This window comes from Trachemys scripta, chromosome 9, assembly GCF_013100865.1.
Source record: "Trachemys scripta elegans isolate TJP31775 chromosome 9, CAS_Tse_1.0, whole genome shotgun sequence".
Lineage (NCBI taxonomy): Eukaryota > Metazoa > Chordata > Testudines > Emydidae > Trachemys > Trachemys scripta.
Genome location: NC_048306.1, coordinates 83044671 through 83059145, shown reverse-complemented (window position 1 = coordinate 83059145; position 14475 = coordinate 83044671). Strand labels below are relative to the sequence as shown.

General features: G+C 48.7%; 1 protein-coding gene across 1 annotated transcript; it reads left to right on the top strand.

The window, feature by feature from the left end:
• Positions 1–1349: 1349 nt before the first annotated feature.
• Positions 1350–5868, top strand: ARL14 (ADP ribosylation factor like GTPase 14). The gene has a single exon (XM_034782695.1). It carries the CDS (start codon positions 1784–1786, stop codon positions 2369–2371), a length of 588 nt encoding a protein of 195 aa, XP_034638586.1. The 5' UTR covers positions 1350–1783; the 3' UTR covers positions 2372–5868.
• Positions 5869–14475: the final 8607 nt, after the last annotated feature.

Genomic DNA, 14475 nt, shown 5'->3' with positions numbered 1-14475 from the left:
AGAATTATACCAGGCTTGATCCCTATGTAGAATCACAGAAAGTTCTGGAAAACTATGAGTGTCATACTGTTTAGAACAATTAGTCTTTCTTGATATCCCTTCTCTCCCCTCCTCCCACCTCGTTCCATTGCCTAGCATATTGGTGCAAAAACAAAATCTTTATTTGTTGTAACATCACAACTTGTTGCTGTGGGAGTGATTACACAGAAAACAAACAGAAGATTATGATTTCAGGCAAAGCTGCATCTTATCAAGGGCTGTATCAGAAGGATGTATGCTGACTCTGAGAGGCAGAGCACCTTTATAAACAATTAGACACAAACATAACAAATTTGCTGTTTGTGACTATAACTTCCTCACCAACCAACGCTGATGTTACAATCAAAGATGATACCTTCACGTAATGAATAAGCAGGAGGAGCAAATGACTCTGAACTAAAAATATGTTTCTTGAGGCCAGAGGTGGCCAAAATATGGCCCGCGGGCCACATCCGGCCCTCAGGACCGTCCTGCCCAGCCCTTGAGCTCCCAGCTGGGGAGGCTAGCCCTGGCCCCTCCCCTGCTATCTCCCCTCCCCCACAGCCATGCCGCTGCGCGGGCAGTGTGCTGGGCAGCCAGGTTGCATGCTCCTGCCAGGCAGCGCAGCAGCGTGTCTAGCTCCAACCGGGCACCGCGGCTACCAGACATTCTGTTCTGAACAGCATAGTAAGGGGTCCAGAGCCGGGGGTTGGATAAGGGGCGGAGGGTCCCAGGGGGGCAGTCAGGGGACAGGGAGCAGGGGGCAGTTGGATGGGGCGGAGGTTCTGGGGGGGCGATCAGGGGATGGGGGATGGGGGTTGGATAAACATGGGAGTCCCGGGGAGGCCTGTCAGGGGACGGGGGTGTGGATAGGGGTCAGAGCAGTTAGGGGACAAGTAGCGTGGGGAGGGTTGGATGGGTCGAGGGTTCTGGGGGGGGGCAGTCAGGGGGCGGGAAGTGGGAGGGGTCGGATGGGGGGCGGGGGCTAGGCTGTGTGTAGAACTCCAAAATTGGTGATTTCCAAGCACATGCCCTGTGTGTTGTTCAGGGCTGGCTCCCGGTTTTTTGCCGCCCCAAGCGGCGAAGGAAAAAAAAAAGAAAAAAAAAGAAAAAAAAAGAAAAAGCCGCGATTGGCGGCACTTCGGCAGCAGCTCTACTGCACTGCTTCATTCTTCGGTGGCAATTCAGCGGCCGGTCTTTCCGTCCGAGAGGGACTGAGGGACCCACCGTCGAATTGCTGCTGAAGACCCGGACATGCCGCCCCTTTCCATTGGCCGCCCCAAGCACCTGCTTCCTGCGCTGGTGCTTGAAGCCGGCCCTGGTGTTGTTACAAATCCACTGCCTGTTCAGTGTCTAGAGCACTGTTATATGTGGTTATACTCTCTTATAACGTATAAATAACCCAAAAACCACAAGAGCAGGCTTTTTATGTAAGTATGGCATTGCCACTGTTCAGCATGTTCAGAAATACTGTAACCTTTGGGCTCCGTGACTAATTGTTATATTCTCGTGTCTGCTCCACCCATAGGCTAGGCAGTGAACATTACACCTTCATAAAATACTGTTTGCTTATTATCAAGTTGATAAGGACTCTATATAAATACACAAAGGCTTATTCTTTCTTCATGCACAAAGCCTCTTCTTCCACTTCCTCTTCTTTTACTTTTTTGCTTCATCTTATGGAGAAAGAAGGGCTTTCTGACAAAAATCACCCTGATAGAAGAAATAACATCTTTAAGACATAATACAGATAATTACAGCAAGAATGGGTCTGCTGAGTTCCAAACACTCCAAAGTCAAACCAGCTAAGATATTAATGCTGGGACTTGATTCAGCTGGGAAATCTACACTATTGTACAAGTTAAAGTTTAATGATGTTTTCCTAACACTCCCAACAATCGGTTTTAACGTGGAGATGATTGAAACAGGGCAAAATATTGCTATAACAATCTGGGATGTTGGAGGGCAACAGAAAATGAGGACATTTTGGTGCAATTACTTTGAAAATGCAGATGGCCTGGTGTACGTTGTGGACAGCACTGATAAGCAACGTCTGGAAGATTCAAAGAAAGAATTTGAACTCCTCTTAAAGAATGAATTTGTAAAGAATGTGCCTATTGTTTTGCTAGCTAACAAGCAGGATCTTCCTGGAGCTTTGAACGCTGAGGAAATAACCAGGAAATTCAACATGCAGAAACATTGCAGTGATAGAAATTGGTATGTACAGCCTTGTTGTGCGATCTCTGGGGAGGGTCTGGCAGAAGCATTCCAGAGAATAACAGCATTTGCAAAAAACTGCAAAACATCCAGAGAAGAAGCTTTTACAATTTTCAAGCACGATGAAAAGTTGTAAGAGTCTTCATTATCCCAATCTGTGGAAAGCTAACATGGAGAGTTTATTATGGGAATTAAATCTACATATTGAATTCTGCAGATCTTTTAAAAGACTATTATATAGCAAAATGTAGTCAGAGCAAGCTAAATTACTATGTTGTTATATTTGCATACTCTTTCAGAGCTACTGTTTCACAGCATTTTAATTAAATGACAGATTTGTATCCAAAGTCCAGATATTTGGCAGTGTTAAACTGCATGATGTAATAGTAAAAAGGTGCATTTAAACATTTTAAATGTTCTACAATCATTTTATTTATGCTTGTTTAATTACACAAAATGTACAAGAGCTGAGATAAATGGCACATTGAGGAAGCAAAGAAAAAGTAAAAAACATTATTTCATATTACATAACATACTGTATTTGTAAGTGCTTTGTGAATATGTTTATTATACAGACATATATAAATTCTTACACTAGAAAGTAATTTTGATAGCTAATTTTTTTTAGCTGTTATATCATTTTACCAATACTTAAAAGAAAAAGGCTTTCTCTTTTCAATTATATACAAGAGAAACTGCGTACTTGGAACAGAAGCATTAACATTACTGCTTTCTCAGGAACCAGTCCTGTTCACACTGATTTCAGTTAGAGCAGGATCAGACCCTCAAAACCCATAGAATGATCTCACCAAGCTGATTCTGTCTTCTGTGGGTTTTGTGTGTATTTTATATCACTTTCAATCATGATTAGGGCTGGTGTTTTCCAGAAATTGCCAATATTGCTGTGTTTTTTCCCAAAATTACCTTTCATTTCCAGAATTGCCAATTCCAGAGGCAAAGCGTGCCCTCCCAGATTTCTGCCAGGGTTTATATCTGCTGACTGCTCCCCTAGGCGCAGGGCAGAGGTTGGGGGCTGGCTGTTGTATGAGACTCGCCACCAACTTCTCCCCTCCTCACACAGGCCTGGGCACAGCAATACCGTTGTGGAGCTTCCCCTGGGAGGGCAAGGCACTTGGGCTCCCTCGTCATGCTGCACAGTGGACAGTGCTTGCACCTTTTCTTGACAGCATCCACAGCGCCTCTCCCCTGCTCACGTGCCCTGCACACAGCTGGCTCCTGCCCCTTCCCTCCAGCACGCAGTTGGTCTGGCTCTAGCCCTCAGTGTCTGTCTCCCTTTCCCTGCACACAGCTGGATCTAGCTTTCAGTGCCAATCATCTGTCCCTCACCTTGCCTGCACAGCGGGCTCCTGCCCCCTCCTCCCTGCACACAGCTGGCTCTAGGCTCTTAGTGACCAGGTTCTCATCCCCACCTTCCCTAATCCCTGCACACAGCTGGCTCCTGCCCTTCCTCCCAGTACACAGCTGGTTGTAGGTGCCCAGCTCATATCTCACTTCTGCACACATCTGGACTTTGCCCCAGCTACCTGCAGGCTCAGGCTGTTCCCTCACAGCTAGAGCCTCTTCCTGACCCTCCTGCAGCCAGCGGGCTCTAAGCCTTTACTGCCAGTGCCTACATCTCCTTCCCCCCTTTTCTCCCATAACACAGTTGGTGCTGGGCTCTCCATGTTCCACAGCAGTCACTCCCCACCTGCCTATTCCAGAAAGCAACTCAGGTGCAGCCGCTGTCTCCCTTCTTCACTTGTCTCCCTCAGGCACTGGCTTCTTACCTGCCCAGAACTCTCCTTGACACCAGCTGCAGCAGCCTTTCCCTTGGGTCCTAAAGCCTGACAAGTTGCGTGCTCTTCTAAAACAGTCTCCATCTGCTATTACATAGTATCGTAAAACATGACATCAAAAGTAGCTCTAGAAATCAAAACTCCTTTATCTCTTAGGTACCTGGGCTGAACCCCACTGCATGCCACCAGAACCTTTAAATTGTGCCCCCTCTCCCACTATCAAGAGTTATGTGTTGCCTCTAGCCAATTCCTTTCAATTTTCCACCTTCTGCTTCGGCCATTTGAAGCCATTTGCTACCCATGCATAAAATTGCTAAGCCTGAGGATAGAGTTAAAGAATTCGGCAAAGATGTTCTCCATGTGGATAGAGGGAAGTTATTTTGTACAATTTGCATCAAATTTCTTGACCATGTTAAAAAGGACTACATAGTCAACCACATGAAAGGTCCGCATCATGTTGCAGTAATGGAAAAAAGAAAATGAAGGGCAGAGAGCAATGATGTGACAACAGCAAAGCAATACTCATAATTACTGGTGTCCTTGCATGACAAAATGAAAATCAGAAATACCGGGAAAAGATAGTACAAGATGGGGTGGAGGCCTGTTGCAGTGCAAACATCCCACTAACAAAAACAGACAATCCCAAAATGCGAAAATTCCTAAACAAGCATGACCACTCAGACATGCTCATTTCAGACACTATCTTATCAACCATGGAGTTGAAAGCCCCACATTACCGCTAGAACTGGTTGTAACAAGATGTAATAGTTGATTTAAAGTCATAGATTAACTCTGCCATCATGTGGAGTACTACAGGGGTTTGTTGCTCAAGAAATCAAAGTGGAGGACATGACTGCCATTTTAGAGGAACTAAGTGCTTTACTGCAGAGTGAATCACTTTTAGCAGATTAATTTTTATTCAAGCACTTGTTCAGACAGTACTTAAATTTGAATCACGGTTGACATTACTAACAGAAGTGTACAACATTGCATCTGATCTGCTGACAAGACTTCAGTACAAAGGACAGAATGCACTGGACAATCTCAAATGTCAAGTTTTCAAATCTGTGCAGAGAACCTGCAGGGGTACTTAAATACAGACAAACAGCCAATATATAGATTTTTTTGCGATGTGAGAATCCTTGACTCCAATCAAGTTTGTGTACTCTCCCACAACTTCAGTGACTATGAACAGAGTTCTGCTGAGTTCTGTACCTTGAGGGTTAGTGGGCAGTTTACTTGAACATTGTAAATTAACTTTCTAGTACCAATTAAATTTCTCTCTCCAGTTTTTGGAAAAGCATGGACAAACATTTGCCAAGACTTCGGCTATGTCTACAATACAATCTTAAGTCGACTTATGTAAATTGACTTAACAGTCGTCACATTAATTACTGCAGTGGCTGATATCCACAATAACCTCCTTCTGTTCAGTGGTGCACGTCCTCACCAGGAGCATTTCCACTGACTGAAGAGGGGCAGTATGTGGGACAGAGAGCCAGGGCTCTCAGCTCCCTACAGCCCCCCACTGGGAGCCCAGCTGCTCCCTGGAGCTCCTTGCCTTCCCACTCCCAGTCGGGTGCAGGCAGGAAGCCACCCAGGGCTTCAGTGGGGAGACTCTGGAGCCCGGGTCGGCTACCATGCTCCCGGTAGGAAGCGGGGAGCCAGGATCCCGGGGGTGAGGGAAGCAGGGCTCCCAGTGGGGAACCTAGGTGGCAGCACAAGCCAGGAGCCTGGGTGGCAGCCCGGCTTGAACCAGAGACCCTGTTGCAGTCAGACTTGTTTTGTGATCACTTAATACATTTTTATGTTCTAAAACTGACGATTTCAGATGTAAAAAAAAAAATTAAAAGTGTTTGTAAACATTGTAATGTAGACTACTGCATTTTTGTGCTGTAAAGAATTACGTATTGCCCATGTTTGTCTATACGTATTTTTTTTATTAATATAATGCATATCTGAAATTTTCAAAATATAAATCTTTGAAAATCAGAAATTACTCTGTTTTCGTTGCCAGAAAACACTGGCCTTAGTCATGGCTATCCTTGCTGTGTGCATAATTTTTGCTTTGTGTATTGCTGCTCTGATACTGTAGATCATGTTCTATTAATTTAGATGGAATAAAGGAGCCCAAAGAGTCAAAGGTGATAACTTGACCCTGAAACTGTCTACCATAACACAAAGTTCAGGGTTTGGTATACAGAGACATTAGCCTGCTTAGTACTACGGCAAACACGTTATTAAAAATCTTTTAAACTTTGTATTAGTTACAGAAAAGACAGGAAAAACAGTTTAAACATTTTAAATGTAAAGTATTAAGTAAGGCTTTTATGTTAACCATAACCCTCATTCCCTTTCCCTATAGATGTAGATAGTTTTTGTAAGGAAAACTTGTCTGACAATCTTTGAGATGGTATTAAAGATGGCAATAGCTTTCCCTTTTTGGGGGAAAATAGAAGAAATTAGTTGGGATGGGGTAGAGCTGTTGTTAAAATCCAATGCCATTTCCTAAAAAACAAAATGCATATGGGGGAGAGAATACAACAGCAAAGACAGAAAAATGCAGCTTCTGTCTCTGGTGTTGACTCTTAGGCTATGTCTACACTACGCAGTTTTTAGTGACGTGGCTGTGCTGTTTGTTGGTAGGAGAGAGCTCTCCTGCCTATAAAGTGCTGTTCACACCAGCGTTTGTAGTTGACAGAATTTTTGTCTTTCACTTGCCAGTTTAGACAAAGCCTTACTTGTAGCCTTACCGGTGGAGAAACAAAGGCACAGCCCATGGTCTTATTAGACACTTCGAGACCCACCAATCTTGCCTGATTATAGGCATGTGCAGCACATTTCATTAGGGTGTGCACCACCCTAGCCCCGCCCCCACCCTGCCCTGGTCCCGCCCCCACCCCACCCCCATCCACTCCCTCCTACTTCCCGCCCCCTGACTGCTGCCCTCAGAATCCCCAATGCCCCCTGCTCCTTGTCCCCTGACTACCCCCTCCTGGGACTCCTGCCCCTAACTGCCCCACCTCCCTATCTAAGCCTCCCTGCTCCTTGTCCCCTGACTGCCCCCCCTAGGACCCTACCCCTTACCTGTCCCCTGACTGCCCCGACCCTTATCCACACCCCCGCCCCCAGACAGGACCCCAGGACTCCCACGCCTATCCAACCGCTCCCCGCCCCCTGACAGGACCCCCAGAACTCCTGACTCATCCAACACCCCCCCAGCTCCTTGTCCCCTGACCACTCCCTCCAGAGACCCCCCCCCCCTAACTGCCCCCCAGGACCCTCCTTGTTCCCTGTCCCCTGACTGCCCTGACCCCTATCCCCCCCCCTGCCCCCTGACAGACCCCAGGACTCCCATTCCCCATCCAACCCCCCCTGCTCCCTGACTGCCCCTTCAGAGACCCCCCACCCCTAACCAGCCCCCTGGGATCCCACCCTCTATCCAACCCACCCTGCTCCCTGTCCCCTGACTGCCCCTACCCCTTATCCAATCCCTCCCCTGGCCCCGGACCCCTTACCATGAGGCTCCTAGCAGCATGTTTTGCTCCGCGCAGAGCCAGACATGCTGCCCCGTGCATGGGTGGCAGGTTTGTAGAAATTTTGCTCAGATCCCGCCCCCCCAACTCTGCTCCCCACCTGCCTAAGGCTCTGGGAGGGAGTTTGGGTAGGGGGAGGCGGTCTGGGGTGCAGGTCCTGGGCTGGGGATTAGGGTGCAGGAGGGGTGCAGGGTGCAGGCTCTGGGATAGAGTTTGGGTGCTGGGTGCAGGCTCTGGGCTGGGGGTGGGGGCGTAGGAGGGGTGAGGGGTGCAGGCTCTGGGAGGGAGTTTGGGAGTAGGAGGGGGGGTGTGGGAAGGGGGAGGGGGTGCATGCTCTGGGAGGGAGTTTGGGGATAGAAGGGGGTGCAGGGGCGAGGGCTGTGGGGCTGAGGATGAGGGGTTCATGATGCAGGAGGGGACTCTGGGCTGCAGCAGAGGATTAGGGTGTGGGGGGGTGAGCTCTCTGGCTAGGGATGAAGGGTTCATGATGAAGGCGGGTGCTCAGGGCTGAGGCAGAGGATTAGGGTGCGGGGGGATGAGGGCTGGGGCAGAGGATTAGGGTGCGGGGGGCTGAGGACTGGGGCTGAGGGGTTTGGGGCGTTGGAGAGGCTCAGGGCTAGGGCGGAAGGGCAGGGTAAGGGCAGCCTGCCCTGCCATTAGGAGATGGGGGAAACTAGGACCCTGGGGCAGCAGACAGCAGTTGCTGCCGGGAGCTGCTCAGCGTAGGAATGTGCTACTACACCAGCAGCACAAGCAGGCACAGGAGAGGCGCACGCCGCTTTCTTCCAGGCAGGGACGCAGCGGGGCGGGGGAGACCCGCGGGGGCTGGGGCCCGCTCCAGGCAGGGCCAGGGGAGAGACCCAGCTCCAGATATTGGTGGAGCAGGGCCCCCAGCCCTGAATATTCCTGGAGCATGGCTCCAGGGGAGGAGGAAGGCGGGGGAGGGGCAGGCGGCTTGCTGCGCTGGGAGAGTGGAGCCATTTGCCCACCCCTGCATTAGGGTGTGCCTGGGCACACCCCGTGCACACGCCTATGAGCCTGATACTGATACTGTTTTTATTGGTTTGTCTGGTCATGGGCTTACAGCAGTGTTGCAAACTATATCATCCTGGATTGCTAAGCCAAACTTGTACTAGTCAGAAGGCAAAAGAAGAGGGACAGGAAAGAAAAGAAATAAAGTAGTAAAAGAAAAAGACACATGGAGTGAGCGGTGTGTGACAAAGTATCATATCCCAGATGGTGTTTAGGATTTTGCCAGAGCCGGTGGAGGTGGCACTGTCACAGAGTCTCTTTCTTTGGCCCAGTCTGGTCAGGACTTTTCTTGGAATTAGGACGCTGAAGACTCAGTGATGTCATAGTGGGTCCCAGGAGACGGTGGGGAGACAGGCATGAGGGTGAAGCTCACTCCTTCCCCTTTTCTTGCTTTTTAGTTAGCCAGTGCCCACATCCATCCTCAAATTTTGACCAAAGTCTTTACAAAGAAACAAAAACTCAAAAGGGAGCGATAGGTGGACTAGCCCATCCCCTCATTAGTTTGTTAACCAATTAGGCCTAATTTCTGACACAGCAATTTTGATTAGGCACCAAAACCTTAAATAGTAGAAATGTGACAAGTCTGTCACATTTGGATCTAGATACAAACTTCCAAAAAGTTTGGAGGCATTTAGAGCTTGGGTTTTTTATTAGGACCCATCGCTACACTGTAGCATATTATATAATGATGCTTCTTCGGGACAAATTTAAAATCTGCCATGGAACTCAAGCAAGATCTGATTTTTTTAATGCAGATAATTAATTGCCCAGCCATTGAAAAATATTATGATTTTTCTCTATATATTTTATTACAGCATATATTTGTTATATACATACACTCACTAAATATATAAAATGCCATCTGTTCATAGAATCTCCCATTCATACTTTATTGCAGTGTTTCCCAAACTTGGGACGCCGCTTGTGTAGGTGTAGGGAGCCGCGATCGGCCGGACCTGCGGACGCGGCAGGTAAACAAACCGGCCCGGCCAGCCAGGGGCTTTCCCTACACAAGCGGCGTCCCAAGTTTGGGAAACACTGCTTTATTGGAATACATAGCAGGAATCCTTACTGAAGACATAAATAACATAATAAAGAACACAAGCACACTAAAATATCTTTTTCTTATTTACTTTTACTATTGGGGATTCCAGTAAGGGAATGTTAACAATTTGATAACTGGAGCAAAGTAAAGCTTGATTTTTTTTTCATTGTATCCATAATCCTCCATGGCCAAACCAGTTAAAAATTCAAGATACTCAGTTAAAACAGTAATAGTTGAAATCACCCTTTCCCCAATGTTGTGAATTTAACATAATTTAAATCTAAGGCTAAAAAAAAGTAATGGTGCCTGTGACAGATTTAATTTATGTTAGATATTTTACATGGGTAACTTGCCTTGTCAGCAGGGAGAAGAGGCATAATGAAATTATTATTCCTATATTTCCAGTAACCCCAGCCCATTTATAGTTTAAATAATGTTACATTCCCAGCCCTTTTGAGCAATCTGCAGCCCACTCTGAGGAAAGGAAGAATAGCCCAGTGATTAAGGTGCTTGCTTTGGACCAAGGAGAGGTGGGTTTAATTTCCCTGTTTCTACCATAGGCTTCTCAGACCCTGGGCAAGTCACTTAGGGCATGGCTACACTTGCAGATGTAGAGCACTGTGAGTTAAACCCGCCTTTGGAGAGCACAGTAGGGAAAGCACTGCAGTCTGTCCACACTGACAGCTGCTTGCGCACTGGCATGGCCACATTTGCAACACTTGCAGCAGCATTGGGAGCAGTGCATTATGGGCAGCTATTCCAGCATGCAAGTGACTGCAACGTGCTTTTCAAATGAGGGGTGTGGAGTGGAGTGTGACAGGGAGTGTGTTGTGTGTATGTGGGGGGAGAGAGAGTGGGTTTTGGGGGGGCTGAGAGCATGTCAGCATGCTGTCTTGTAAGTTCAGACAGCAGCAGACCCTCCCCACCCCCCTGCCTCTCTCTCTCACACACAGCATTCCACACTTATCTGTCTCGGAGCAGATAAGCAGCCAGCTGTCAGAAACGGAGCTTTCAAACGGCATATCCGCATTCCTACAGCGAGTTCAAAACAATGAGAAGAGTGGCCACTTGACTTAAGGGGATTATGGGATGTTTCCAGAGGTCAATTAGAGTGCAGTAATGCAACACCTCGTCCACACTGGCGCTGCAGTGCTCCAGCAAGGGCGCATCAAACATTATTCCACTCGCCGAGGTAGAGTACCAGCAGCGCTGTAGCCACGGAGTCAGAGCACTCTATGTGCCTTGCCAGTGTGGACAGGGAGTAAGCTAGTGCACCTGGGGCTGCTTTAATGCACTGTAACTCACAAGTGTAGCCAAGCCCTTAGTCTCTTTGTGCTTCTGTTCCCCATTGATAAAATGTACTTCCCTACAGCCCCTTCTGAGAAAGCTACTGCCAATTTCAATGTGCCTGTTTTCCCCAGTGGCAAAATTTATGCACTAAGTAATTCATGTGTAAAAGATTATTTCAGTTCTTCCTATGTGTAAGTTACCATGAGAACAGGTAGAACTACAGGGCCTTTGGAATATCAGGTTTCACAAGTGTCATGTCAGGTTCTGATCCAATCATGCTGAGAAATGAGAAGCAGAAACATTCTTTTTTCTAATGTGATCCCTGGTATTTCAATAAATGTTAAATAGAGAAAGAATGTAACATTCTAGATGGAGAGCTTTATAAGTATTTGTAAGTGCATTTGACATACATTTAATTCTCCCATTGTATAAACTATTGCTATTTACCTTAATCTAATTACATGTTGATTTTATAAACCTTAATCTAGTTCACTAACCTGAGGACCTCCTTAGGGACATTTGCTCCTACTGACATTGCTTTTAATAAGTGCACTGATTAGGGTGACCAGATAGCAAGTGTGAAAAATCGGGACAAGGGGTGGAGGGTAATAGGAGCCTATATAAGACAAAGCCCCAAATATCGGGACTGTCCTTATAAAATTGGGATATCTGGTCACCCTAGCACTGATGTCTCTAATTAGACAAAATGACACACTGAAACTGATTTGAGGAAAATGTCTTTCTTAAAGCTGTAGTCAAAGAATAAGAAATTGTCTGTGATTCTCATCACTCGATAGTCTGCGATGTGAGTAATTATTTTTTGTTTTTTTTCTATGCTGTACAATACTTAAAGGAACCTAGGGAGGGCCAGGTCAGAAAATGCTGCCAATCCAGACATTTCAGGGTACTGTATTCCTAGGGTGTCCCACTCCACCAGGGATAGACTGTAATGCCGGAGGGATACTGCTGGCGCCCCTGTACCATGTGACTTGGAGCTTGAACAGCATTATACTAGGATTACTGTGAAGATAATACACTAATTCTCTATGGAGTTTAAGTTTTCTTTCCATGTATCACAGGCCATTACAAGCTCCTCTTCATCTTTTTAACAGTAGACTTCTTTCACAGCCATCCACCTCTGTTCTGGTCCCAGTGCCTACCTTCCTCATTTATGGAAATTTCAAAGGAGCCCTCCTGCTGAAATCAATCTCCAGAAATTATTGTTTGGTTCTCACTAGAGAACATTTTTGTTTCCCTGTGTCAGTGATTGTCTTTTGATTTCAGGTTCACAAAAGTAGATTAGTACTATGAACATTTTATTTATAGTTAAATTTCATGCTTGATTACACTTACAACATTATTATTAAACCCCAAATGATCCTTTAAAAACTCCTGATTCAACAAACTATTTACAAAACTAGTCCAAAAAATTCAACTTTAAAGTATTATAGCCTTGATCTGGCATTCTCTGCAGACTAAAAACTCCCAGGATTCTGTGGACCCAATCCTGCTTCTAATTAACTCAAAGGGAGTTTTGCCATTCACTTAGTGGAAGCAGGATCAGACCCTATGTTGGGAGGCAGTGTGGTTCCCCGGTGCCCCAGAGAGGGACAAGCTCCGCTGGACACCAGAGTTGGCGGAGCCAGAACATTCCAAGCCCGCCCCCGAGAGGGTCAGATGCTGGACAGGAAGTATAAGAGCTCAACCCCAGAACTCACTCGGGAGGCAGCTGCTGGAGAGGCCAGATACCTTTGGCCCAGCTGCCCCCGGGGAGACTCCAGCAACAGACCTGGAGACTGGCCTGACCGGCTGACACTTGACACGGACCAGTGTGTGGGAGAGTTGCCGAGCCTATCCCTCACCAGCTATCCTGAAGATCCAATGGTGATCGACTCCTCTGAGGACACCACCGTGTGAGGGGGAGTTGGAAAGTAGCCCGGTGGTAGCTGACCCGAGTCTGGCTGCAACACAGCCGGAACCCATGTCAGTGTGTTGCGGCCAGGATCCCCACTGACACAGCAGCAGACCTGTGACCGCTGCTAGGGCCCCAGGCTGGGATGCAGTGGAGTGGGAGGGCCTGCGCCCCCTCTGCCACCCAACGCGTGGGTGGCAGTCTCCCCCTCTCCCAGGCTGCTTAGAGCCTGAAGCCTGGGTGTGCTATTTACCTGTGGTTGCTCAGCCCCTGCCTGAGGGCCTGAGCCTTGGACTCTTTGCTGCCCTGCCCCGACCCAGGGCCTGGGCTTGTTATCTGTTAATTGTTACCTGTGTGTGCTCAGCCCCCTGCCGGACAGCTTGAGCCAGGACTCCTGCGGCCCGACTGATTCCCCAAGGGGCCATGCAAGGACTAAGGGAGGCGGTGTGGGTCCCCGCTGCCCCAGAGAGGGACGAACCCTCTCTACACCTTATATATGACAGGCAATAGATTTAGGCCAACATTTTCAAAAGTGGCCACTGATTTTGGTTGCTCATTGTGAGACACCTCTGGATTGTTTCTCCTTGAACATAAACCATTTTTACACCAATGTGCATTCATTGATTTCAATGGAGTTACACCCATGGTTGATTTATACCTGTGTAAGTTAGAAGAGAATCAGGTCATTAGGTGTCTCAGTGGCCTGAACTAGTGGCCCCTGTTGAAAATGTTGGTCCTAGCACCTAATGCAGTGGTGGTTCCAGTGATGAGCTGTCAAAATCTTAACAACCGGTTCCCTCCTCACCCCACAAGGGGGTTGTGGCCCGCCCCCAACCCCTGGGACTCCTGCCCCATCCAACCCCCTGCGTTCCTTGATGCTCCCCCAGGACCCCTGCCTCATCCACCCTCCTTCCCTGTCCCCTGACTGCCCCCCGCCACCCCATCCAACCCCCCTCCTTTCTGACTGCTACCCCGGGATCCTTGCCCTCATTCAACCCCCTTGTTCCCTGCCCTCTGACCGCCCCGACCCCCCCTGAACTTCCCTGCCCTCTATCCAACCACGCCCCGCCCCCGCTCCCTGACCCCTTACTGCGTTGCCTGGAGGTGCCTGGCGGCACTACAGCCGCACCGCTCGGCTGGAGCCGGGCCACGCCAACGCCGCACAGCGCCTGGAGCACCGGGTCAGGCCAAGCTCGCAGGCCCCCACCCCCCGCTTCCCGCGAATCAGCTGTTCACGCTGGAAGCCTGGGAGGGCTGAGAAGCAAGCGGCAGCTTCGCGCTCAGGCCCAGGGAGGTGGAGGTGGAGCGGAGGTGAGCTGGGGCAGGGAGCAGTTCCCCTGCACGCCCCCCACCCCGGGTTACCTGCTGCGGTGCAGGCGGCCCCCCTGCCCCAGCTCACCTCCACTCCGTCTCCGCCTCCGCCTCCCTCAGCCTGAGCGCGAAGCCGCCACACTACTTCTCTGCCTCCCAGGCTTTCCGCACGAACAACTGATTCGCGGGAAGCAGGGAGGAGGGGGAGAAGCGGGGCGGAGCGTTCAGGAGAGGAGGCGGAGCGGAGGTGAGCTGGGGCCGGGGGGCGGGGCGGGGAGCTGGAGCACCCACGGGGTCAGCACCTAAGGCGCCACTTTT

What these genes read in the sequence shown, in the direction of transcription:
- ARL14 (XM_034782695.1), top strand. Translation starts at nt 1,784, where the DNA reads ATGGGTCTGCTGAGTTCCAAACACTCCAAAGTCAAACCAGCTAAGATA.